Source organism: Diadema setosum, chromosome 12 (genome assembly GCF_964275005.1).
Source record: "Diadema setosum chromosome 12, eeDiaSeto1, whole genome shotgun sequence".
Taxonomy (NCBI): domain Eukaryota; kingdom Metazoa; phylum Echinodermata; class Echinoidea; order Diadematoida; family Diadematidae; genus Diadema; species Diadema setosum.
Window position 1 is genome coordinate 23660622 of NC_092696.1, and position 25716 is coordinate 23686337.

The following is a 25716-nucleotide window of genomic DNA, read 5'->3' on the forward strand; positions in this document are numbered from 1 at the left end:
ATTGTGGGAAAATGTCTTTTTGGTGACAGTTCAGTGATCTTTGGCCAAGACTTTTGACCCTTTAACCGTGTTCTAACTGGGAGGGGGTCAATTTGACCCCCCCTCGACATTTTGAGCCGTGATTCCGCAACGCGCAAAGATTTTGCCGCGTCGTTTCATGACTTTTTTCTTTGAAGTCTCCCGCATATTTTGAGATCAAATTTGCGATGTCCGGGTACACCGTTCTGAAGTTACGTAATGTTTTGCATATTATGCATGTCAACCCGAAAATGGCTCAAATTCATAATATCGTGTACAAATCCAATGCAAATTGTGTTTTTTGGTTAAATTGATATAAATTAGATTACTTCAACTTTTGACCATTGAAATTAATCAATTTTAATGTAGATAAGCTTGAAAAAGTACCTGCAACAAATTTTGGCCAAAAAAAAAAAAAAATAGAAAACAAAAGGTAAAAAAACAATGAAATACATAAGAAATTAACAAAACAATAAAAAACAAAAGAAACTGATTTTGATTGTGCTATTTTTTTACAAGAAAATTGTTCAATGTGTCTTGAGGAACTCTTACACAAAAATTTAGCAATCATTCAGTCGTTTTAATGGAGTTATAGGTGAAAATATTATTTCATGCGTAAATTTGCATAATTAATTTACTAAAAATAGAAAATCAAAATTTTTCTTTTGTATGACCATGTAATCTTGTAGTTGACATCCGGCTCTATGTTTAGGCAAAATTTTGCGGCGATCGCGCGACCCCCTGGGCAATTACCCCGGAGCCTTCCCCTGGCCCTAATCCTAATCCTAATCCTAATCCTAAACCTAACCCTAACCCTAATCTTCACTCTAACCTTACCACTAACCAGTATTTAGCCGGGGGGGGGGGGGGGGGGTAATTGCCCTCTGGGGGTAATTGCCCGGATATGTGCTGGTACATATACATGGTACTGTAAATATAAAAGCACTGATATCACTAAGTAAGTAGCTAGAGGCTGAAAATGTAGTACCAACTGACTCTAATGTTTCTTGTATTTATCCCGTTAGTCACCACCCGCGAGGAACTCACCTGAGATCAGGTATTAATGCTGTCAGGAGAAAGAGGAGTCGCATGTCATAGAACATCATGTCCCACGTTACTGACTTGTCCCCGTAGTTTTTTGTCCTAGCTATGATCTGCTGTACACATGCACTCTCACTGCAAGATAGAGCCAGATTTGAAACAAATAAAGATTCCTCCAAGAACAATTCATTATCATACATCACGCAGATTCAAACTGTCAGACCGCAGGTTTTCTCAGTCCTTCTCTATGTAGCTATTATCCAGCAAACAACTGTTCTGCCATACCTGTCAAAGGACAAGGCTGGGGGCTGCCAATTTTTGGTGTTTTTTGTTTTTTGGTTTTTTGGTTTTTTTTTTGGGGGGGGGGGGTGTCAGTGCTCAAGGTTGGTTCAGTCAAGGTTTAATGCTCCCTCCCCATCTCCCCTCCTTCAGAAATAATCCCTCAAAGGTGGAGACCTCTAAAGTCACAGCTTTTGTTCTTTTTCATTGCCAAGAAGGGGGTGGGTTGCTGAGAATTTCTGTAATATTATATTTTTGTATAAATCCTTCCATGGGCAGATCCAGAAATTCTGCAAAGAGCAGGCGCCTTTACAAACTTAAAGGGGGTGCAGGCACCCCTCCCCAATTTTCTTTTTATTTCTTTTGTTTCAACAAAAAAATAAAGGGGGCGCGCCCAGTGCACTCCCCCCTGGATCTGCCACTGCCTTCTGATGTCTGTTCATGGATATGTGTGACTGCTAAAATAAATACATATCAATAATTATAAAAATACTGATGATGATGGTGATAATTATGGCAATAATAATACCAACAATAATCATCATCATCACAATAATAACAATATTAACAATAATGATAATTATATTATTTACAATGATTGAAACAACAAAGATAGCATACTGCTACAATACATAGGTATGTTTTATTGTATATAAAGTATAAACTTCACAACCATCTTCCCTACAGGGCATGATTACAGAATGGAAGGGAGCTAAGGGTTTTACTTGATACAATGTGTGGGGACTATCACAAATGATTTGACAACTTTTTGGCCTAAACTGAGAAATGAAAAAGAATCAATGCACATACCTGCATACTGAACGTACTTTGGAGTTATTGTAGATGAGATTACATAGGCACTTTTGAGCTTCTGTAATGACTGCATCCAACAAAGAGACAGACAATAAGCAAAACACACAGAAAGATTTATCATAGACAATTGCAAATATTCCCAAGACAGAAATGTTCAATAAGATTCATCGTCACAATCCGGACTACTGAACATGCCTCCACATACCAAACTGTTTTCATTGGCTCTGGGTATATTTTACAGAAGAAGTGAGGGTGCATGAAAACAATTATTGTTATTTGCAGACAACTTTTATTTCTGAAATCAAAGTAACTCCATACTTTTTATCCTTGCATTTTGGCTGCATTTATCTAAAATCTTTCTGAGGCAGAATCACGATCCTAAACGCATTTGAGGCATTTTCAGGGGTTAGATAAACGCAACCATGTTTTCAAACGCGTTTAGAAAAGCCGTTTTGAAACGTCTTTCAAAGGGCATTTTGAAACACGTTTGAGACCACTATCGCCGTTCTGTGAGTAGATAAACGCAATGCCGTTTTGAAACTCGTTTATATCTCAAGGTCAAATCCCAGCTGTTTCCGGTTGTGCTCTCTACCCATTATTTGTGTGTGAACGAGGAGGCATGGTTGGTGGTATGCAGTTGACCTTTACTTCCCGGGTCAAACAGTGCAAAGCAGCTGCGCAGTGACACCACTCGAATCACGATTATATGACGGTTAGATAAGCGCGGCTCCCCGAGAATTGCGTTTCAAACCACATTTGTAAACACCGTTCCAAACGTGTTTTGAAATGTGATTCTCTCTCTCAAGTTAGATAAACGCAGCCTAAGTGTGATAAATCTATATTTATGTGAATCTATTCTTGCTTTATTAACACAAATTCCAGTTCAGACATCCAATGCTTCATTTTGGTCACATAATGCTACAGATTCTCTCAATGAATTACACTGTCACAAAACCTTATCACAGTTCATATTCACTTAATAACAAAGTCCTGGTTCAGATTAAGAAATCTCCCCCCCCCACAAAAAAAAATAATAATAATAAATAAATAAATGAATACATACATACATACATCCATAAATCAAGAAATGTTACAGCAAAATAATGCCTTTGATTTTGATCTTTCCACATGACATACTATGAAGCACTTAGATGTGGTTCATATCTGCACTATATTGCAAGATTCCTCTAAGACATTTACAATTGCAAAACTTGTCAAATAATACCATATTACTGAATTGTTTAGACAATATCAAAGATCTACATTGCTATATTGTGGCCTGAAAATAGCCACAGCTGAGAACAAATGAAAGTCAAATGCATCTTGAATTATTATCACATGAAAGGAAAAATGAGGCCTTGAACTCGGATCCCGTTTAAAGTGCGGGGCCGAGCCTCGCAATTTTGTCCGTTTACACTGCTGGGCTCGGCCGCGCTTTTAATTCAAACCTTTTAATATTTTGTCGTAGTGGGGCTCTGCTTGTAAACAAACACAATTTGGTATAGTCTGGTTTTCAGACCCTTTGCCAACTGGATTCCGTGGCGACAAAGTCGCCGTTCGGGCAAAGGCCTTTGCCGAAGGAAAAATCCTTTGCAGGACAAAACCACCTTAAATTATACTAGTTTTCGACATTGAGGGGGTTAATATTCTGAATAGCGAAATAGTACGGGCAGAGGGTCTGGAAGCCAGACTAAAATTGGCCGCGCATTTGGCCCAGTTTACGTTTACACCGAGAAAAGGCCGGGCTCGGCCACGGCTTGGCCGCGGCCGAGACTACCTCCAGAGCGAGGCCAAATGCGAGGCCAATTTTGGCCCCACATTTGGCCTTTTGCGCGTTTACACTGAAGCAGGGCTGGGCCGAGCCGCGGCCGAGCCACGGCCGAGCCTCGCACTGTAAACGGGGTGTGAGAACTTTGATGAATGGTGTGAATCTTGGTAAGAACTACAGTGTACCTTTGACATTGAGCTGGTAGGTCTCTTCACTAAGGCCAGCAACCTGAAGGAGTAGATGGATACACTCTCTTTGCTCCAGCTGTAACATGTTGCGTTTATCTCTGCTGAAAATCTTGAGGGACTCCAGGCACAGCAGCCGACACTCTGGGCTGCTGGTGTTACTCAGGGTCTGCACAACATCTCCCATGAATTTCTGTTCCATGAATAACACACATATCAAACCAAGAGTATTGATATTTCAAGACGGAATGCCACTTCTACAAGCCTTCTACACATCCATGACTTTTTGTCTCAACAAGTCACTTGGTATTGCAACAGAATGAGCGATAGAGTTGTTTTAAAAGTCAATGACATGTGAAGTCATATCTCTACCTCTAGGGAAAAAATCAATAATTAATAACAGCTACAAATACAATGGATTAAAACTGAAGAGTAAAATGGCTATTGTTTGGTGAGTAGAATTGTAGTATGTGTACTAGTAAGTTATTCTTATAGCACATCTCTAGTGAATATATCCTTCAGATAAAGCAACTCTCTTTTGCAATGACATTGGAGGTGGGATAGGGAAACTTTCACTGTGAATCAAAATTCTCAATTCAAATGAAAGACACATACAATGCATACCATGGTATCAATTTTATAACCTTGCAACACTCAAATTAGACTGCTTTCTATCCTTGTGACTTGGTTTGTATTACATGTACGCATGTACGGAGAAAATGATGTACAATTCAAGAAATACTTACACCACGAACCAAAAGCAGGAGGTATTTTAGCTATGGTTTGACAAGAATCATTACGGCACCATATATGCAATCTTCAAATATTAATTTTGTGATAATTCAAAGGGTCTACAATAATGGTATAAAGTTTTTTTTCTGGCTGATATCAACTCATTGCAGTTATTCACTATTTGAATGCAGGAAATACATGTTACGTACATAAATGTACTTCATTGAAATTTTTGCTATAAATGAGACCTTGAGGATACCTGTAGTTTAAACTTACCTTCTTGGTTTCTACTCGGACATCAGTGAAGGAGAAAGTATGTGCATTCTATAAAAAGAAAATACACACAGAAGGTGTAACTAAACAGAAATGTTACTGCATCTAATACCTTAGTACATAATCCAGACAAACTTTACAAATTCACAATTTTTGAACAAATTGCCTGATTTCCCTCAAACTTTCATTGATGTGCAGCCACTCAAGCCACATGTGTATTAAGGTGAACTTGTCCTTATGAGGAAATAGCCTCTTTGTCAGGTGAATACTACACTACAATGAAGTACAGTGGACTCCCGTTATAACTAAGTCCTCGGAATTGGCAGTTTTCTTTCGTTATATTGAAATTTTGTTATAACCAAACATATAAACAATAGAAAGACATAGAGTGGATAATGTTGTGGCCTGAATTTGACTTCGCTGTAACCGGAATTTCCTTATAACCATGTTTGTTATAACGGGAGTGCATTGTATCTTGATGTTGATATTTGAGAGAAATCTTGCTTCGGTGTAGGTCATTTTCAAACAGTTTAAGCAAGAGATGTCTCAGTATCTATACTCAAGACTGTCATTATGAACAACCAACCAACAACACCGTGTAAAATGACACACTGACAATAACACAGTCAGAAGCTGAGATTTTCAATTCTGCTATTTTACACAAATATGGAAAATTCTGATCCAATAACACCTAAGGAGTGCAGAAAAAAATAAATGTTTAAGAAATGGCCTATAAAAGATCTTTCACCTTCTAGAGAATAATTTTTAACCTTTTTTATGCGAAAAAAAAAATGTCCCTCATCCACTCTGTAAAAAGCTGGCATTTTCAGGACTTTACCCCTTACCTCTTTTGTGAATTCCTGCAGCTTGCTACATATTTCTTTCTCATTTCCAGACTCGAATGCTGGCACTGCTGACACAAGCAGTGTGTTCATGACAGCTTTACAAGATGCAAACGTCTAGTTCACAATGAGACAGGTAGCCAGCACGATAAAGGGTCTACTTCTCCCTGTATGTGGATCAACAGTAAAACAATTAGAAAACCCTTAAAAGGTCCTGTTTACCTTTGGGAACAGTGATTTTGAAAAAATACTCAAGATATGACATTTAATGCATATATGTGTACGTCTGTTGCCGTATAAAATTTTCGCATTATATCTTAATACAGTAGCTCATGATGATGACGATGTCAATGCATGACAATGTTTGTCAGGGACATTGCAGGAGTCGAGCATACATTTGTGAGTTAGACGCTCATACAGTTTCCTACTCCATCATCATTTTCATACCACATGCCACAAAAAAACCCTGAAGCCCCCTCCGTTTTCAGTAGACTAGTGAGTAGGTAGAAGGATGAGAGTACATGATAGTGTCGTGCCCTAGCATTAAGAACAATTGAATCGCATGCAATTTACTCTCACAAGATGGTAACTGCTATGCCCATGGTCTGATATGTAACTGATGTAAAATCAATTAAATATAAAACATGCTAAGTATCTTGGTGTTCACCTCTTAAAAGATTTGAATTGGAACAAACACACCAACATTGTGACAAACAAACAAAAAACTAGAAATGTCGCTATGGCGACTTGTATGCCTCCGCCATAATGCATGATTCTCCTAATAGTTTGTCACAAATGTGTTGGAATGTTCACCTTCCTTGACCTAGGTTTAATTGGATGAATAGGAGAGCATGTATTTGGGATTTAAGGACTTTACCTTGACTTTGACCCATTCATACATTTATGCATTGAGTAATTTTCAAGGTATGGAGAAAGTGCAATTTCTGTATTGAATAATAAATTGTTACCATTTTCATCTGGCCTTTGACCCTAAAATTCATAAGATAATCACTGTCAGGCAAAACATACATAAATATGTAGTACATTTCAAGATAACTTGAGCCACTTCCGAGATATGGAGGAAAAACTTAGTTCACCACTTTCACTTGATCTTTGACCTTTTGACCTTTGAGGCAAAAACAAAAGAAAACAAGACATGAAACTCGTCACTTAAGACGAGTTGGTGATACGCTGGGTTGATATTAGATACCGGTCATCCGTGGTCGACAACGAAAAGAATATGAATATGAAACGTTACCTGAAAAGAGTTAAACAATAATCAAAAACGAAAGTGTCCTGGGAACATCGATCCCTCAAATGCGTGCATGCGAAACCGTTACTCAAACCACTCGGTCACGGAACATCAACGGAAAAGGCAAGACAAAAAACAATGTATAGATATAACAGGTGGAAAAAGTCAATGCCCGCTCAACAAACGTGGCCGCATGAACAAACTGTATTGCTAGACGGCAATGAGGCCTTGTAACAACTAACGGCACTATGCCATTTCTGGCAACTGGGGAAAAATACGTCCCGTAGACATAACACGTAAAATCGGCTATTTTTGATACCTTGCCTTTCATCACAATTTTCAGAGTGATGACGTCATCAAATTACAAAACACTGACATGGGCTTGAAAGACAATTGTTCAAAGTACAACACCTCCGTCGTCATCATCATAGGTTCTGATCGGTTTGACAAAGCCAGCCTGCAAAATTTTGCAGAAGTCGAAGCAATGTGGTCTCCAACACAAAACAAAGGGATATTGTGTGTGTGTGTGTGTGTGTGTGTGTGTGTGTGTGTATAGGTGCGTTTATATACGAACGTGATTTCTGCATGGACGAATGTGTAATACACCATTGAAGAAAAAAAAAAGTAAATGATACAAGTATTTTGTTTCGTACTCATATGGGGTTCGAACCCGCATGTGTGCAACCTCACATCTCTGAGACGTCACCTTTAACCACTCGCCCATACGTCTCGACGAGAAAATATGAGGAACGTAAACTTATGTCATGTGAAAGATGAATCAGGAATCGTTTCATCCACATTCCATTCTCATTTTCAGTTTTAAGCTGCAAAATTGTCAACCTGATGAAAATATTTGAAAAAATAAAATGCATGATTACTGCAGCTTATTGTCTGAGCTACAACACACTTAAGTTTCAGAGGAAATGGAGCAAAATCAGCTGAGATAAAGGTGCTTAAACGTTGTCAAGTCAATGCATGGTTTTAAAAAAAAAAATCACCTCCCATAGACATAACACGTAAACTTGTCCGATTTTGCATCTTTACCTTTAATCACAATTTAAAGTATGATGACGTCGTCAAATTTCAAAACCATGACATGGACTTAAAAGGCAAATGTTCAAAGTACAACATATCTGAATTTGGGATTATCTTGAGCTTAAACAACAGAGATACGAGCAAATGAATGTCAGAAACAGTACCTCAAAAAATTAATTCCACTTTTTTTATTTCAGATGATGATATGATGACGTCATACTGTATTTACTAAAATGGAAATATTGATACTTGAAACGTTATTTCCAATTCATATGCTTTTGTAATATGCAATAAAAACATAGGGTCACCAGGCGTTTTAAAGAGCTATGGCGAAATAAACAAAGACATGTTTTTCGCTATATTTCCACATAGACGCGCACACGTAATTTCAACTTTGACGCCAGTGCATTCCTTTGTTATAGGTCAAAATTGATCGGAAATCAATGGATATTGTTACCTAATGTATCAGGAATCCAAATCTGTCGAAAAATGTGCATTTTCATGTTGCTTACGCGAAAATGCGCGGACGGACGCGTACGCGCGGAACGCTTAAAATTATCTGAAACTTCAAGATTTCCCATTGGAAAATTGTTTTGAGCCTTTTAAAAGTTTGACACGCGCTTAATGATGTCCTAGGTAATTAGCATTAAAAAGTAAGATAGAACGTGACCTGAACTTTATGTCCACCAAAAATGATACAGAAATGACCTTTAGTTATGAAGTTATGATCGATCATGTAACATGGTCCAAAAATCACAAAATGGCGCCTAGATGACGTCATAGATGTTACTGTCATGAAAACCATATCATGAGACATGTTGACTGAAAATGTCATGTTAAAAAAAAAGGTGAAGTTTTGATATTTCTACTTGACCTTTTGACCTTTGACCTTGAGCATGTGCACTAAAAAGTTGATAGGCACAACTTCACCCCCTAATACACATACATGCCAAGTTTCATTAGGATACCTCAAAAGGTTTTGTTACCCTGTCCACAAAATTCATTACGGACGGACGGAAGGACGGATGAAAGGACGGACGGACGGAAGGACGGACGGACAACCCGAAAACATAATGCCTCCGGCACCACTTCGTGGCGGAGGCATAAAAAAACCCAATGGGGCAAGTGCCTTCCTAAAAACGTAACATTGGGCCGTGTCCTCGCCAGACCAGGGTGCTTTGCTATAAGATACTCCTCAGACCTATCCTGGGGTACACTTGTATTGTCTGGGATCCAGCAACCCAGAAAAACATCAACAAGCTCGGGATGACTCAGCGCCGCTTTGCTCTGCTTATTTTTAATGACTTCAGATGAACAAGCAGTGTCTCTTCCATGATCCAACCACTCCAGTGGCCTACCGGTACTTTACAGAAATGGCCAGGTCAGTTACAAATACTGTATAAACTTATTCATCAACTTGTCAACATTCCTAGCATCTATTTTGAAACAGCACCTACCACAATTCACAAAGAGGTCATCCTCAGAAGTTTGTCATCCCTTATGCTAGGACTTTTGTCAACCAGCGTTCCTTTTTCCAAGACTCTATCTGCTTCTGGAACACTCTAGCCAAAAGAACTGGTTAACTGCCCATCTGCTGACCAGTTCAAACGAGGGGTCCAGCAAATCCAGTTCTGCTATTTCCTTTTACTATCACCAGTTTTGCACCCCCGTATTTACTTTACCGGTATCGCACTGCACACACTACACTGAGCCTGATAATCAGAATTCATACACCAGGAGGTGGACTGTACTTTTCACAAAGAAGTAACCATGATTGGGTATGCTCTGAGATTTGCAAATTACTTCCAATGCACCTTTTTATTCAAACAATATTTTCATGTTCATCTTTACCAACTGAACTCCAAGTTTAAAGGGACTGTACAGTACTGGTTGAGGTGGGGATTCATGTTTTGAACATTCCCAAATGAGATAATGAGAAACCTCTTATGAAATACATGTATGAAAGAGCATGTAATTTTAAGAAGGATTCAATGTTTATTTGATGAAAATTGGTTTTCAAATGGCTGAGATATCCAAAAAAGTGATAATAATAAAAGGCGACAAGCCACGCCTTTTATTAGGATCTCTTTGTCTCACCTTGTTTTTGGATATCTCAGCCATTTCAAAACCAATTTTCATCAAATAAACTTTTGATACCCCTTAGAATTGCATGTTCTTTGACATCTCATAGAATGGTTTCTGAATATCTCGCAAAACGTCAAAAGCGAAATCCTCACCTCGGCCAGAACTGTACACACCCTTTAAATCACAGCAGTATTTTACACATTACAGCAATCCATGGGTTTGGGGGCTATACACAGGTTTGACCTCAAAATGATTCTAAGTGATATTTTGAGTTACAGAATTACATGTTTATACTCACGTTTCAGCTTCTCTATTAATATACCGTAGTATGAAGTCATTACATTGCAACTGTGGCAATGAATATTAAATTATTGCAATAAACATTTCCGAGTGCATACAGAAATAAATACTAGTTTGAGATTCGCTCACTACTCATCGTATGCATGTTCATGTATGCGAATGCCTGCTGTTCAGTACAATCTGCTGAAATTAGCCATTAAATGCGGTGAATTGTCGTGTACAGACATTTTCACGAATGAGGTCATAGACATTTTCGCGAGATGCTATTTTTGCAAATTCATGCGATGTTAATGTAAATGCACTGATACCATAGCGCAGGGAGACATTTTCGCATGTTGTCAAATTCGCGATTCAACAGTGATTCGCGAAATTCACACAAACGAAACCCTTGCGAAAATAACAGCTTAAACAGTAATCTACATTTCTGGTGTGGGGCCCATTGCTAGAAAACTTTAAGTGTGATAACATACAACTTTGTATCAAACATAGTATCACCCATAACTTTGCATTTGATCAAAATCAAATGTAAAGTTGCATTTGATAAGACATTTGCAAATAAAATCAAACGGAAGTCCTTTCAGCTTTCCATCAGTCACTGGCTGGTTTCAGTAGATGATGTGCATACACTAGGTGTAAGCACATAGTATTCGTACTGAAAGTAAAGGAAGCCACCCACAATGCGACCATAATGCTGTCCAAAATTTGACCACCACCTACATGTAAAAACTTAGATGCTTTTTCATGCGGTCAAATTTTGGCACAGGAGGTCAAACCTTGGACTTGGTGTCAGGTTTCATAGTGAATGAGAAGCGAATCTGTAAATAAGCAATTTCTATAGGCATCCAGCAATGTGGCAATAATTTCATTATTGATTGCCAAAGTTGGTTCCCAGTGGCACTTTTGAGAACTGTAACATGTCAGAATTACATAAATTTTCATCTGTATTTAAACCCAACACAACAGTAAAAAATCTGCACCAAGGTTCAACCTCCTACAAAAAAATTCAGCTGCGTGCAAAAGCCATAGGTTTTTACATGTAGAAGAACAATAGAATCTAGCCAGCAGTCGAATTCTGGATAGCGTTATGGTCAAATTATGGGCAGCTAGTTTTTAAGTGCTATCTAAGTATTCAAGGACTAAGGTATCAGTCCAAGAAACCTGCTTATGAGGAGGGCTCCTGCTCCTGAGGATCCCTCCTCCTCATGAACGTGGCCAGGATGCTCAGGAGGTCCTAGGGGCGAGATGCTCATAAGGCCCCCTGTTCACTTATCATTCATCTTACATCTGACATACAAATGTTGCAAGTTTGCATGATGATTTTTTTTTTTTTTTATGTTACACACATACAGTATGTGTCAACTCTCCATGATGAGAAGAAGAAAAAATTCCATCTGCACTTTTGGAAAAAATAGTGTTTTAATCAACCAGTGTGAAGGAACCCACCAAAACACAGGCACCAGCGGGTTTGCTCGATGCAGAGCTCTGGCTGCCACACCTGGGTCAACCTAATCTGACTCAAAATTTTCTGTGCTTTTATCTGCAGCTCTCGCCTCTCCACGCACAAAACAGTCCAATTAAGTGAAGTCTGACATCATTTTACAAATAGGTATGGATGGGACCAACCCCTCAACCACTTTGAAGAAGGATATTAATCTCAGGACCTGGCAGCTTCACAGAATCCCATACAGAGGAGAGCTGTTGCGTCAAAAAATGATTTTCAAAAAAAACTGCTCTGGATAGACAGATTTTTCTGTCTTGGCCAACAGCTACAGCCTGCACATAGAAATATAGAATCCATTTGTAGACCCTAGTAGTAGTAGTAATACTAATAGGCCTAACTGCTAACATAATACATGTAGGTTCTAGTACTAGGCACCCTGCGTTATATAGCGAGGTACATGCACCTCGTTAGGGGCTGTAATATCGTCACCCTGAGTAAAACTGCTACAAGCGCACTTGACCGAAAGATCGGTCTGTATAGGCTGGTCGTCGGGGATATGTTCCACAGAGACTGCGTCTGGCTTCATAGATCCCCTCCAGAAAAGAGCGATAACATCAAAAAAATAAAAGACTCCTCGGGACAGACGGATCTTTCTGTCTACAAGCGCACTAAACTAAAATGTACACCCGGGACTGTGTTCAGTACGCTTGAAACTTTGCACGGTTATTATAACCAAGCAAACTGACGTGAAAGCCAAGCAGTGTTTCTTGAAAATCTGAAATTCATACAAACTTATAGAATACGTGTGTGGTAATATCAGCATCACGGTCACCCACGCATGTCTTTTATGTGCTTTAGAGTATCCTATATTATTTATAATCGCGGAAGGATAGCCCCCATGCCTTCCCGTGCTTTTTTTGTGCGGCTATCTCCTCCGAAGCCGTCGGCTCCGGGCCCCCGAGACCGGTGCCGTCAGCAGCGGGAGGGTCTCTTCTATTCCCGGTGCGGGTTTCGTCCGTGCTCCACCTCCATGTCCCTCCTCCTCATGAACGTGGCCAGGATGCTCAGGAGGTCCTAGGGGCGAGATGCTCATAAGGCCCCCTGTTCACTTATCATTCATCTTACATCTGACATACAAATGTTGCAAGTTTGCATGATGATTTTTTTTTTTTAATGTTACACACATACAGTATGTGTCAACTCTCCATGATGAGAAGAAGAAAAAATTCCATCTGCACTTTTGGAAAAAATAGTGTTTTAATCAACTAGTGTGCAGGAACCCACCAAAACACAGGCACCAGCGGGTTTGCTCGATGCAGAGCTCTGGCTGCCACACCTGGGTCAACCTAATCTGACTCAAAATTTTCTGTGCTTTTATCTGCAGCTCTCGCCTCTCCATGCACAAAACAGTCCAATTAAGTGAAGTCTGACATCATTTTACAAATAGGTATGGATGGGACCAACCCCTCAACCACTTTGAAGAAGGATATTAATCTCAGGACCTGGCAGCTTCACAGAATCCCATACAGAGGAGAGCTGTTGCGTCAAAAAATGATTTTCAAAAAAAACTGCTCTGGATAGACAGATTTTTCTGTCTTGGCCAACAGCTACAGCCTGCACATAGAAATATAGAATCCATTTGTAGACCCTAGTAGTAGTAGTAATACTAATAGGCCTAACTGCTAACATAATACATGTAGGTTCTAGTACTAGGCACCCTGCGTTATATAGCGAGGTACATGCACCTCGTTAGGGGCTGTAATATCGTCACCCTGAGTAAAACTGCTACAAGCGCACTTGACCGAAAGATCGGTCTGTATAGGCTGGTCGTCGGGGATATGTTCCACAGAGACTGCGTCTGGCTTCATAGATCCCCTCCAGAAAAGAGCGATAACATCAAAAAAATAAAAGACTCCTCGGGACAGACGGATCTTTCTGTCTACAAGCGCACTAAACTAAAATGTACACCCGGGACTGTGTTCAGTACGCTTGAAACTTTGCACGGTTATTATAACCAAGCAAACTGACGTGAAAGCCAAGCAGTGTTTCTTGAAAATCTGAAATTCATACAAACTTATAGAATACGTGTGTGGTAATATCAGCATCACGGTCACCCACGCATGTCTTTTATGTGCTTTAGAGTATCCTATATTATTTATAATCGCGGAAGGATAGCCCCCATGCCTTCCCGTGCTTTTTTTGTGCGGCTATCTCCTCCGAAGCCGTCGGCTCCGGGCCCCCGAGACCGGTGCCGTCAGCAGCGGGAGGGTCTCTTCTATTCCCGGTGCGGGTTTCGTCCGTGCTCCACCTCCATGTCCCTCCTCCTCATGAACGTGGCCAGGATGCTCAGGAGGTCCTAGGGGCGAGATGCTCATAAGGCCCCCTGTTCACTTATCATTCATCTTACATCTGACATACAAATGTTGCAAGTTTGCATGATGATTTTTTTTTTTTTAATGTTACACACATACAGTATGTGTCAACTCTCCATGATGAGAAGAAGAAAAAATTCCATCTGCACTTTTGGAAAAAATAGTGTTTTAATCAACCAGTGTGCAGGAACCCACCAAAACACAGGCACCAGCGGGTTTGCTCGATGCAGAGCTCTGGCTGCCACACCTGGGTCAACCTAATCTGACTCAAAATTTTCTGTGCTTTTATCTGCAGCTCTCGCCTCTCCACGCACAAAACAGTCCAATTAAGTGAAGTCTGACATCATTTTACAAATAGGTATGGATGGGACCAACCCCTCAACCACTTTGAAGAAGGATATTAATCTCAGGACCTGGCAGCTTCACAGAATCCCATACAGAGGAGAGCTGTTGCGTCAAAAAATGATTTTCAAAAAAAACTGCTCTGGATAGACAGATTTTTCTGTCTTGGTCAACAGCTACAGCCTGCACATAGAAATATAGAATCCATTTGTAGACCCTAGTAGTAGTAGTAATACTAATAGGCCTAACTGCTAACATAATACATGTAGGTTCTAGTACTAGGCACCCTGCGTTATATAGCGAGGTACATGCACCTCGTTAGGGGCTGTAATATCGTCACCCTGAGTAAAACTGCTACAAGCGCACTTGACCGAAAGATCGGTCTGTATAGGCTGGTCGTCGGGGATATGTTCCACAGAGACTGCGTCTGGCTTCATAGATCCCCTCCAGAAAAGAGCGATAACATCAAAAAAATAAAAGACTCCTCGGGACAGACGGATCTTTCTGTCTACAAGCGCACTAAACTAAAATGTACACCCGGGACTGTGTTCAGTACGCTTGAAACTTTGCACGGTTATTATAACCAAGCAAACTGACGTGAAAGCCAAGCAGTGTTTCTTGAAAATCTGAAATTCATACAAACTTATAGAATACGTGTGTGGTAATATCAGCATCACGGTCACCCACGCATGTCTTTTATGTGCTTTAGAGTATCCTATATTATTTATAATCGCGGAAGGATAGCCCCCATGCCTTCCCGTGCTTTTTTTGTGCGGCTATCTCCTCCGAAGCCGTCGGCTCCGGGCCCCCGAGACCGGTGCCGTCAGCAGCGGGAGGGTCTCTTCTATTCCCGGTGCGGGTTTCGTCCGTGCTCCACCTCCATGTCAACGTCGAGAGCGGCGCAAAAAACAAAGAACAAGAGACCCGCGGGTCTAGCGCTCACCTGAGTATCGCAAGTTCACCTTTCACGCAGTCACTAATCTAAATTATTCACAGCTCTACTAAAATTTGACCAGGCATTCTCAAGTAGAAGATGAAAATGTACAATAAGGGCCCAAATTTTTTAAGATTCCTTCATTTGGGGGGATTGGGGCCCCCTGGGGCCCTCTGGGTGTGGCATGGTGCCCATTTTGATAAATTGAGATCCTGACCCCCTAGGGATGCTACCTGCCAAGTTTGACGAAAATCCACCATGAGGTTTTCAGGAAGAAGATGAAAATGTACAATTCAGGCCCCCATTTGGACCTTCCCCCGCGCCCCAAGAGGGGCACCCCTGGATCTGCTATGAACAAACTTGAAACTACAGTCATTAATGTACTCATTCATAGTATTATCTTAGCTCTATAACTTCTGATTCTAGAGAAGATTTTTAAAGATTCCTTCATTTTGGGGGGTTTGGGCCCCCCAGAGGGCCCCCTGGGTGGGGCATGGTGCCCATTTTAACAAATTGAGATCCTAACTTCCTAGGGATACTACCTGCCAAGTTTGGTGAAAATGGGTCAAGGGGTTGAACTCAAGAAGAAGATGAAAATGTACAATTTAGGCCCCATTAGGATCCCTCCCCACCCCCCTCCCCTGGGTCCCAAGGGGGGCACCCCTGATTCTGCCATGAACAAACTTGAAACTACAGTCATCAATGTACTAACTCATAGTATTAACTTAGCTCTATCACTTCTGGTTCTAGAGAAGAAGATTTTTACAGATTCCTTAATTTTGGGGGGTTTGGGCCCCCCTGGCGGGCCCCTGGGTGGGGCATGGTGCCCATTTTAACAAATTGAGTTCCTAACCCCCTAGGGATGCTACCTGCCAAGTTTGATGAAAATCGGTCTTGGGGTTTTCAAGAAGAAGATGAAAATGTAAAAAGTTTACGCACGACGCACGACGGACGCCGGACGAAGGGCGATCGCAATAGCTCACTTGAGCCTTTGGCTCAAGTGAGTTAAAAACAAAAACATGAAGCGATTGCGCTGGACCCCTGCTTCAGTGGGATAACGGGGTGCAGCGAAAACTCTTGGATCATCTTTCGTGATCGCCCAGCCTACTGCTCGCAGAAAGCGTATGCACGGTACCTTACATTGTACATGTATACAGTACACTGGAGCTTGCCTATTTAGGCCATCACGCATTATGCGTGGAGTTCTGTAGTAGCACAGCGGGCTTTCTGCGGCTTTTCTCTCTCGCTGATCGGTGGCGGAGACAATGGATTATATTATAGGACCTTTCTAGATACCAATGTGTGATTGGTCAAAATGCTGTCACGTGACCATGGTCACAAGGATGAGAAGCGTTATATTTTCATGACACGACATAAATTACGTACAACCATGTAATAGGACAGCGACTACGTTAAACAAATGGCGTTATGTCTGGAGGGGTGACGTAATCAAAAATCAATTGTTATGATGCATGGAACATACAAACTGTACACAGAGACGCTTTGCACACACGAATGCAATCGTGACCAGTTTTATGCACCACAGTACAGCGCACAAGCGGTATGAGCACAAAGAGGTTCTATAGAACCTAAATACCTCTTTGTATGAGCATCACACATGCACAGTGCAGCACTATACGCGCTACAATACATACTCAGTACAAGCAAGAATTGCAAAATTTCAACATTGGTCAAACTGTTGTAACTGCTGGCAGCTTTGATGAGCAGCTACAAACTTGTAGCTGCATTTCGCTTGAGAGAGAAAGAACTGGATAATGTGCTGGAAGCTATAGAGCCTACTACTCCAGTTAATGTTAGACAGTCGTGACAGGGCCGGAAGCCAAGGGATTTCCCATTACATTACAATGTCTTCTGCTTGGTTGTCTCTCGAAGTCCGAGGAAGACTAGGTGTTGCGCCCTCGTTGATGTGTTTGCATGTGACTACATAGTCCAAAACTGGAGGCACACATGCAGTTACAGGTGGGACATGGAATGCCAGACGGTGGGACACAGGTAGATGCAGCTTGATGCCGTCTCTCCCGAGCAACTGCAAGGCATTGGCGGCAGTTAACTTCAAAGGCAGTTACAGCCTTCTTTGTTAAGGCTCGCCATCGATATCTGTCTACAGCAGCTGTCTTAAATTCACGGGGTTGTAAATGCGCCCATTTGAGGTTGGCCTTGAGATTGTCTTTATAACGTTTCTTGGGACGGCCTTGATTGCGATTGCCCTGTGTCAGCTCACTATAGAAGAGCTGACGAGGGATTCTTGACTCTTCCATGCGGATGACATGACCGAACCATCGGAGTTGAGCTTGGAGGATTTTGGCTTCAATGCTTGATGTCCTGGCTCTGTCCAAGACCTCTTGGTTTGTGATGCGATCTTGCCATCGAATATGCATAATGGACCACAGAGAGCGCATGTGGAACTGTTCCAGCTTTTTGGTATGCCTGCGGTACAGGGTCCATGTTTCGCAGCCGAAGAGCAGGGACGACAGGACAACTGCGTTGTACACCTTGAGTTTGGTTGAAAGGCGAACGTTTTTGTGTTGTAGGACTTTCGTGCGTAGTCTTCCAAGTGCCAAGCTGGCCATCTGTATTCTTGCTGCTATTTCATTGTCAAGAGTACCGTCACTGGAGAGCGTACTGCCCAGGTATTTGAAGCTTTTGACATTCTTAAGCTGTATGCCATTAAGAGTAATGCTTGGCTGGCAGGGTGCACTGTTCGGTGCTGGCTGGAGGAGGACTTCTGTCTTTCTGAGACTGATTGTACGGCCAAACATCTTCGACGCTTCAGAGAACTTGTTGACGATCAACTGTAGGTGGCTCTCTCAATGTGCCATCAGAGCACAATCATCTGCCAACAGAACTTCAAGAATGAGCCTTTCCAGCACCTTTGTCTTTGCTGCAAGGCGTCGCAGATCTAACAGTGACCCATTTTTACAACAAGCGGTACATTACAATGTACCAGCGCCTCAACTGAGTAAGTTTCTTAGATAGGCCTAATGATGGTAGTTCTATGCTACTAATGCAGGACCTGGACCAGGCCTTATCCAGGGCCAGGTCCGTAGTCTACACTGCAGCTCTTGTACCAGTGACCGAAGACAGATGAGATTAGGCCCTACATTGTCAGAAAGTTCACATTCTCATACATCACCACAAATGTTATCTCAACAAGCTTGCTTTAGACCAAAAGCAGCAGTTGTAGACCCCCCTAACGTTAGTCTTCAACAATTTTTACAACTGTCATTACAAAATCTAGCTCTAAGGTACCGCTACGAAACTAGGCCCTACGTACGATTGAAAAGCAACTGTTCTAGGAATGATGATATTGCGGCTGTCGTGCTCCTGCACGGCCGGCCACGGAAGAACAAATTACCGATACGCAAAAGCCATCGTAGTTAGATCTACGTATGACTCAAGTGAATTGTTAGTTAGCGCGCTGTTGTCATGCGCGTTCATCATGAGAAGTCATCCACAGCAGTTTATTTCTTGTACTGTAGGTCATATACATTGTAATATGACAGATCTATTGACTTTTTCCTTCGGTAGGAATATAACATTTCATTTCCCTTGGGAAGTTATATTTTTGCCTCGGAATACTTTATTTTCCCACAGCGCTATGCGCTTGGGAAAAATATAATAACCCTCGACAAAAATATAACTTCCCGCGAGGATCTCAAATGTTATATTCCACCTCTGGTAAGTCAATATCTGTATAATATACGCACTATGCATGGATACACCGAGTATGGGCAAAGAGATTATCGCTTAGAGTGACCTGTAATTACGTTGCATATCATAAGTTCTCGGTACACAGGAAGCAATGAATGCCGTATTTTATTTCGTACAACTGATCCTCTGCATCTCAGGTGAGTCATTGAGTTTACTCTCACATCAGATGTCATTGTTATGCATTGGTATGGCTTTAATGTGTTTGCCTTTCATGAAAGGGATTGCAATAATGATCACACCGCTGCATAATCTGAACAGAAGATTCCATTAGTGTACACAATATTTTGTACTGTATGTGGAACGAGCAGTGGGGGGCATTTCATGAAGGAACTTGTCGGACAAAATATCTGACAAGTCAATTATATCTGACAAGTTTTGAGAAATTCTTTAGTCTGATTGGCTGATTTCTCTGAACTTGTCGGATATAATTGACTTGTCGGACATTTTATCCGACAAGTTCCTTCATGAAATGCCCTGCAACTGTTCTGAGTCAGCCGGTGAGAAAGTTGCTGGACATGAACTGCGAATCTAAATGTTGGTATTTTATCAAATTTTAAACAAATCCACAGAATTATTCACTAAATATATACGGATGTTGTAGTGATGAGCACTAGAATCGTGGTGTTGGTCAGTACAGCTGTCTGTGTACGCATGATCCGAGACTTGCAAGATTTTACTTGGTGATTCGCCTGCATGCTCCGGATGGATAGTGTATACAGTAACATTGTATGAATACGAACGTACACACGGGAGGTGTGAGACGACTCCATGTATCACACGTCGGACATGTGTCATGGACGAATTAACTTTTTTTCCTTCCCTTCCCTAAAATAATTATTCCTCCCTTTAACATACTTTTGTTCTCTTTTTTTTTTTCTTTTTTTTTTTTTTTAGGCACATCCAAATGCCTCTCGGCCCTATTCCTCCACATAAAGGGGGGTAAAACAGAAAAAAATGACAATACAAAACAAAACACGAAAATTAGTAAAATAAGGAAATAGAAAAAAAGATAAATAAAAATTATTTGAAGTTAAAAAAAAAAAAAAAACAGCAACTATCAGATTGTCAGGTCATTTTCTGAAAGGCCTCTCTTCGTTGATGCAGACACGTTTTCTCGAAAGGGCCGGGAAAAAAACAATGCTATCAGAAAAAAAGGCAGATAAAGAGGACAGAAAACATTCTCTGGAAATTTGTCCAGCTCTCTCTTCCTCTCCCTCTCTCACCCTCTCTCACACTCTATTTATATCCTGTACAACTGAGCAGTGGAATAGTTAGCGTACTTCCAGTGACAATTCTATAAACACACACACACACAAACACTACAATTTTTGATGAACACAAACAAATATGAAATGTATAAAACTAGAAATGTCGCTAAGACGACTGGTATGCCTCCGCCATAATGCATGATTCTCCTAATAGGTCTATAGTACACGTGGACAATGTGTCATTAAATTTTCACAAAATTGGCAAAATATTAAAATGACAAGTTTGTCACAAATGTGTTGAATGTTCACCTTCCTTGACCTAGGTTTAATTGGATGAAAAGGAGAGCATGTATTTGGGGATTTAAGGACTTTAACTTGACTTTGACCCATTCATAAGTTTATGCATTGAGTAATTTTCAAGGTATGGAGAAAAAGTGCAATTTCTGTATTGAAAAGTACATTGTTACCATTTTCATCTGGCCTTTGACCCTAAAATTCATAGGATAATCACTGTCAGGTAGAACATGCATAAATATGTAGTAAGTTTCAAGATAATTTGAGCCACTTTCGAGATATGGAGGAAATAGTTCAGCACTTTCCCTTTATCTTTGACCTTTTGACCTTTGAGGCCAAAAAAAAAACAGTTTCCAGAGAATCTCTGTTAGGTTATACGGTATGCATACACCAAGTGTAAAAACAAAAAACAAAATAACAAAATAACAAAACAAAAATCCTGCTGGCATTGCATAAATATGAGGGAAATAGTAAAATTTTGAAGTGTTGCCCTTGATCTTTGACCCCATGAACCCTTAATTCTCTATAATCAATGACCGTCAGTACATGTATATACATGTATACTATGTTCCATGAAGATATCTTGAACAATTTCCAAGGTACGGAGAAAAAAGTGAAGTTTGAATATTTTTACTTGACCTTTTGACCTTTGACCTTTGAAGTCATGACCCCAAACTTTTACCAGATAATCTTACTTGGGTAATACATGTATACAATAAGTTTCAAGAAAATATCTTCAGACATTGCATAGATATGGTGGAAATAGTGAAATTTTATGTATTTGACCTTGACCTTTTGACCTTTGACCTTGAGCATGTGCACCCAAAAGTTGATAGGCACAACTTCACCCCCTAATACACATACATGCCAAGTTTCATTAGTATACCTCAAAAGGTTTTTTAGTTACGCTGTCCACAAAATTCATTACAGATGGACGGACGGACGAACGGAAGGACAGACGGACAGACGGACAACCCGAAAACATAATGCCTCCGGCACCACTTCGTGGCTGAGGCATAAAAATGATGTTAAAAAATACAACAAAAGTCCGAGTCGCATGAACGGGTGGTTTAATGAAAAGTCTGATTTTGTCTATATTGACACATGTTCTCTAGAGGGAATTAAAGAACATCAGAAAGAAAGAGAGAGAGAGAGGACAAACGATGAATGATCCATCAAATGCATTTCAGGAACAAGTCATAACCCTCAGATGAGATTGTCATTGGTTGGAAGGGGCACAGACGGGTTTTTCAAATAAAAACGTGGGAAAAGAAATATAAATGATGATATAACCAATTTAAATCTTTTTAATGAACCGAAAAGGTGTATGTGTGTGTGTGTGTGTGTGTGTTTATATGTGTGTGTAATGATCAATCAAACAAGCGTATCAACATTAAATAGGAACGGACGACAACTCACTTACATGTACATGCTACATGTAGATGGGATTGCGTTGGGTGGGAAAATCATTTTTTAATGAAAATGTGGTAAAAGAAGTATGAATCATGACATACAATGTAAGCTACTTTCAAGCTTTCGAATGAAGAGAAAAATGTGTGTCTGTGGGGCCCAAAGAACTCAGGACTCATGTATTTTTAAAAAAAGGAAAAAACGGGAAGTTCTTTCTTTTTAACTAATAAAACGGGGCGAAAGAAATATGAATAGATTAAAAAAATATGAGGCCCTCAGACTCGTGAATTTCCACAGATGCTGCTAGTTTCTATATATACAATGTAATACTGGAGCACAGGTAGACCGATGGTTTGTATACCATGTCTCTTCATGATGGGCTTCCTCTTATCTGACATTGGGACATGTATGGTCAGCCCTAACCCCGGGGAGCTCCTTCACACAGTTTACTGTGGGAGCAATGCTTCGCGTTCGGGCTGGTTGCAGTTACTGAGTTAGGTCAGCCCAGCGCGAGAAGCGTTCGGGTATTACTGTGTACAAGGAGTGCCCTGGGGTTGGGTCAGCCCATGGAGGGCTGACCATACATGTCCAAAAGGTCAGATAAGAAGCCCACCGTGAAGAGACAGATACCATCGGTCTAATGTTCAAAGCGCGGGGTGGTGAGGTGCAGGCCCCTTCCTTGGCGCACAACTATTCTGCATCATTCACGTTTGAAGATGATTGGTACAAATTTCCAGATCGATCATTGAACTTGTAACGATGTTGTTAGTTCCATTGGAATCTTCAGCATTTTTCCTTTATGTGAGTGGGATTTCATAGAATTTCAGTGATGTAATGACGTTACAATCGTCACTGATCTTTAGTGTGATCTAACGTTAGAACTTAAGTATCTATTCTAAACATGCATAAAATCTAAAGTTTAAACATTAATTTAACTATAATGAGGTGCGAGTCACTCAAGTATAGCAGAGACTCCAACCCCAAGCACCTTCTGATCTGGAGATTCTCCCACCTGAAACCCCTAGCAAACGGGAGACTCCAACTTTATGTGTCCAGCTCTAGGGTTCCACATGCTCTCTTGTGCTATCTCAGGCTTATTTTTCGACATACAATGACACTAAAGACTAACGTTAAAGAGATCATTTCAAGCGGGAGACACAGAGCCAGGGTGGGAGAAATTGCATCTCAAGCAGGAGAATGGGAGATTTTGCAAAAATGGGCTTTCCGCGGGAGATCTCAAGTCTTGTCGAAAGCTGGAGAGTTGGAGTCTCTGGTATAGATCTAACTAACGTTAGATCTATAACTAGATCTAACTGTTATATATTTAAATTTTACTATTATTACTAAATACTACTAACTGTTAGAAACTCGGTCTAACGTTAGGCTCTAGAAAAGTAATTACAGTCAAACTCGGATACCTCGACGTCGGATAAGCCGAATGTCACTTACCTCGGGGGCAAAATGAAAGTCCCGATTGTTCCGATGGAGTTTCCGTGTATTAAAATTCGCGTAGCTCGAAAAAGATAACTCGAAGTTCGGTTATCTCGAAGGGAAATCTAATGTCCAGATCTTAATTAACTTATTGTTTTTCCCAGCATGTTGCTCGAATCGAAATTGCAAACATCACTCAGCATCTCCGATTAAGCGCGCGTGGACAGCGAAGACATGTCACAAATGTTTTCACACTCAATTGTAAATATTCTGAGACCAGAACAATCGCGCGCCCAAGAAGAAATACCCGATACACAGCTGACAAGGAAAATCCCCAACACCTACCAACACACGTACATGGTATGCACATAGCACCCGTGCCAATGGAGTGCTTTACGATGGCACTACGCGCTGCCCCATCATTTGCTTTTCTTTAACCACTGTGTTTTGATTTTTGATCGAGACAGTCATACCGTGCGCGTAGATTTCTCAACTGTCGGGGCGCACCTGCTTACGTTGACAATGATATCTTTGGCATTAATACGCTCCACTGTCAAAACATCAATCTCCCTCGTAGTGCCTTTTTTTAAACTATTTTTTTTCTTGCCTTTCACGAAGTTTACTTCCCCGAGAACGCAAGCACTGAAACTTTTTTTTTTCCAGCAATGCGATTATGAAAATCTGGAAGTATAGGCCGATCACAATGAAGAATAGAATACAAAGGGCTCCGCACTAAGTTTTATCGGGCCTATTCTAATCAAGTTAATTGTTGTAAATAGTGTGATTCTGTATAATTTTTTTCAATAAAACATTAAAAAAAAAAAAAAGTTTTATCGGGCCATCAATATCATTGATTTTTATTTTCTGGTGGTCGAGAGTAAAACCTGGTAACAAAAAAAAAAAAATCAGGAAAAACATTAGAAAAACTAAATTGGTCCTACTAAACATAGACAAATTAATATTAAGCATTATTGAAGTGATACAGATGCCCATGTCCAAAACAAATGAATAGAAAATTCAATCATCTTACTCTGTGTTTAAAGATTTGACAAATAGGCGTAGAGATTATTTAAAAAGTTGATGCCCATTATATTGAGGTCAAAACTTACGTTTGAAATGAGAAAATGGGAGCATTTGCTGACATTTGTTAGCATCCGACATTTGTTTTAGCATTGTAAAAAGCCGAAAGTTACCATTATTCATTTTTAAATGTAAAAGCAAACAACCGACATTCATTTTAGAATCTTACGGAGCTGAATACTATCCTAATCCATTTCCAAACGTGAAAGCAAACATCCGCTATTTTGTTTTAGCATCTAACTGAGCGGATTAATACCATTAATCATTTCCAAATGTTAAAGCAACAATCTGTTATTTATTTTTGCATCGTACGGAGCAGAATATTACCGTTATTCATTTCAAACATCCGACATTTATTTCATTATCGAACGGAGCCGAATGTTACTGCTGTCCACTTCCGAAAGTGAAATGAATCATCTGACAATTATTTTATCATCGCACGGAGCCGAATGTTACTGTTTTTCATTTTTGAACGTCAAGGCAGACATCAGGGGCGGCCGCACAGAAAGGTTGTTAGCGGTAACAGCACACTAACAGCACTGATAGCGCCGATTTGGCCACACAGAAGCGTGCTGGTAGTCAAATTCACTAACAGCGCTGTTAGCCTAACAGCGTGAGGCCGCACAGAAGCTAACAGCAGTGGTGCTGTTTTATCAACTCACTAACAGTGCCAGGGGCACCGATAGTGGCAATGTTAGTGCTTCTTGATCTTGCGTGCGCGCTGAGTGCATGCGCTGTTGTTGTCTCCCAAGTAAACCTACTTCGCCCGAAATTGACCCGAGAACTACAAATAATTGATCTGTTGCGGGTTGCAGGAGACGTAGATATTGCTTGACTTCCAACGTTTCT

The 25716-nt window shown here is 40.6% G+C and overlaps 2 protein-coding genes across 2 annotated transcripts in view; both read right to left on the reverse strand.

The window, feature by feature from the left end:
- LOC140236213 (chaperone Ric-8A-like) overlaps positions 1-25716 on the reverse strand; it is a 40288-nt gene that overhangs the window by 11883 nt on the left and 2689 nt on the right. The window contains exons 2-6 of the mRNA XM_072316179.1: positions 5955-6118; positions 5113-5160; positions 4105-4297; positions 2149-2218; positions 1066-1194 (exon numbers count right to left, since the gene is read on the reverse strand). Coding sequence (XP_072172280.1) covers positions 1066-1194; positions 2149-2218; positions 4105-4297; positions 5113-5160; positions 5955-6044 — 530 coding nt within the window. The 5' untranslated portion in view covers positions 6045-6118. The remainder of the gene's footprint in view (positions 1-1065; positions 1195-2148; positions 2219-4104; positions 4298-5112; positions 5161-5954; positions 6119-25716) is intronic.
- LOC140235811 (uncharacterized) lies at positions 17617-18492 on the reverse strand. The gene has a single exon (XM_072315812.1). The coding sequence runs from the start codon at positions 18490-18492 to the stop codon at positions 17617-17619; it is 876 nt and encodes a 291-aa protein (XP_072171913.1).

Coding starts and splice junctions, on each gene's coding strand:
- LOC140235811 (XM_072315812.1), bottom strand. CDS start 18,492: ATGTTTGGCCGTACAATCAGTCTCAGAAAGACAGAAGTCCTCCTCCAG.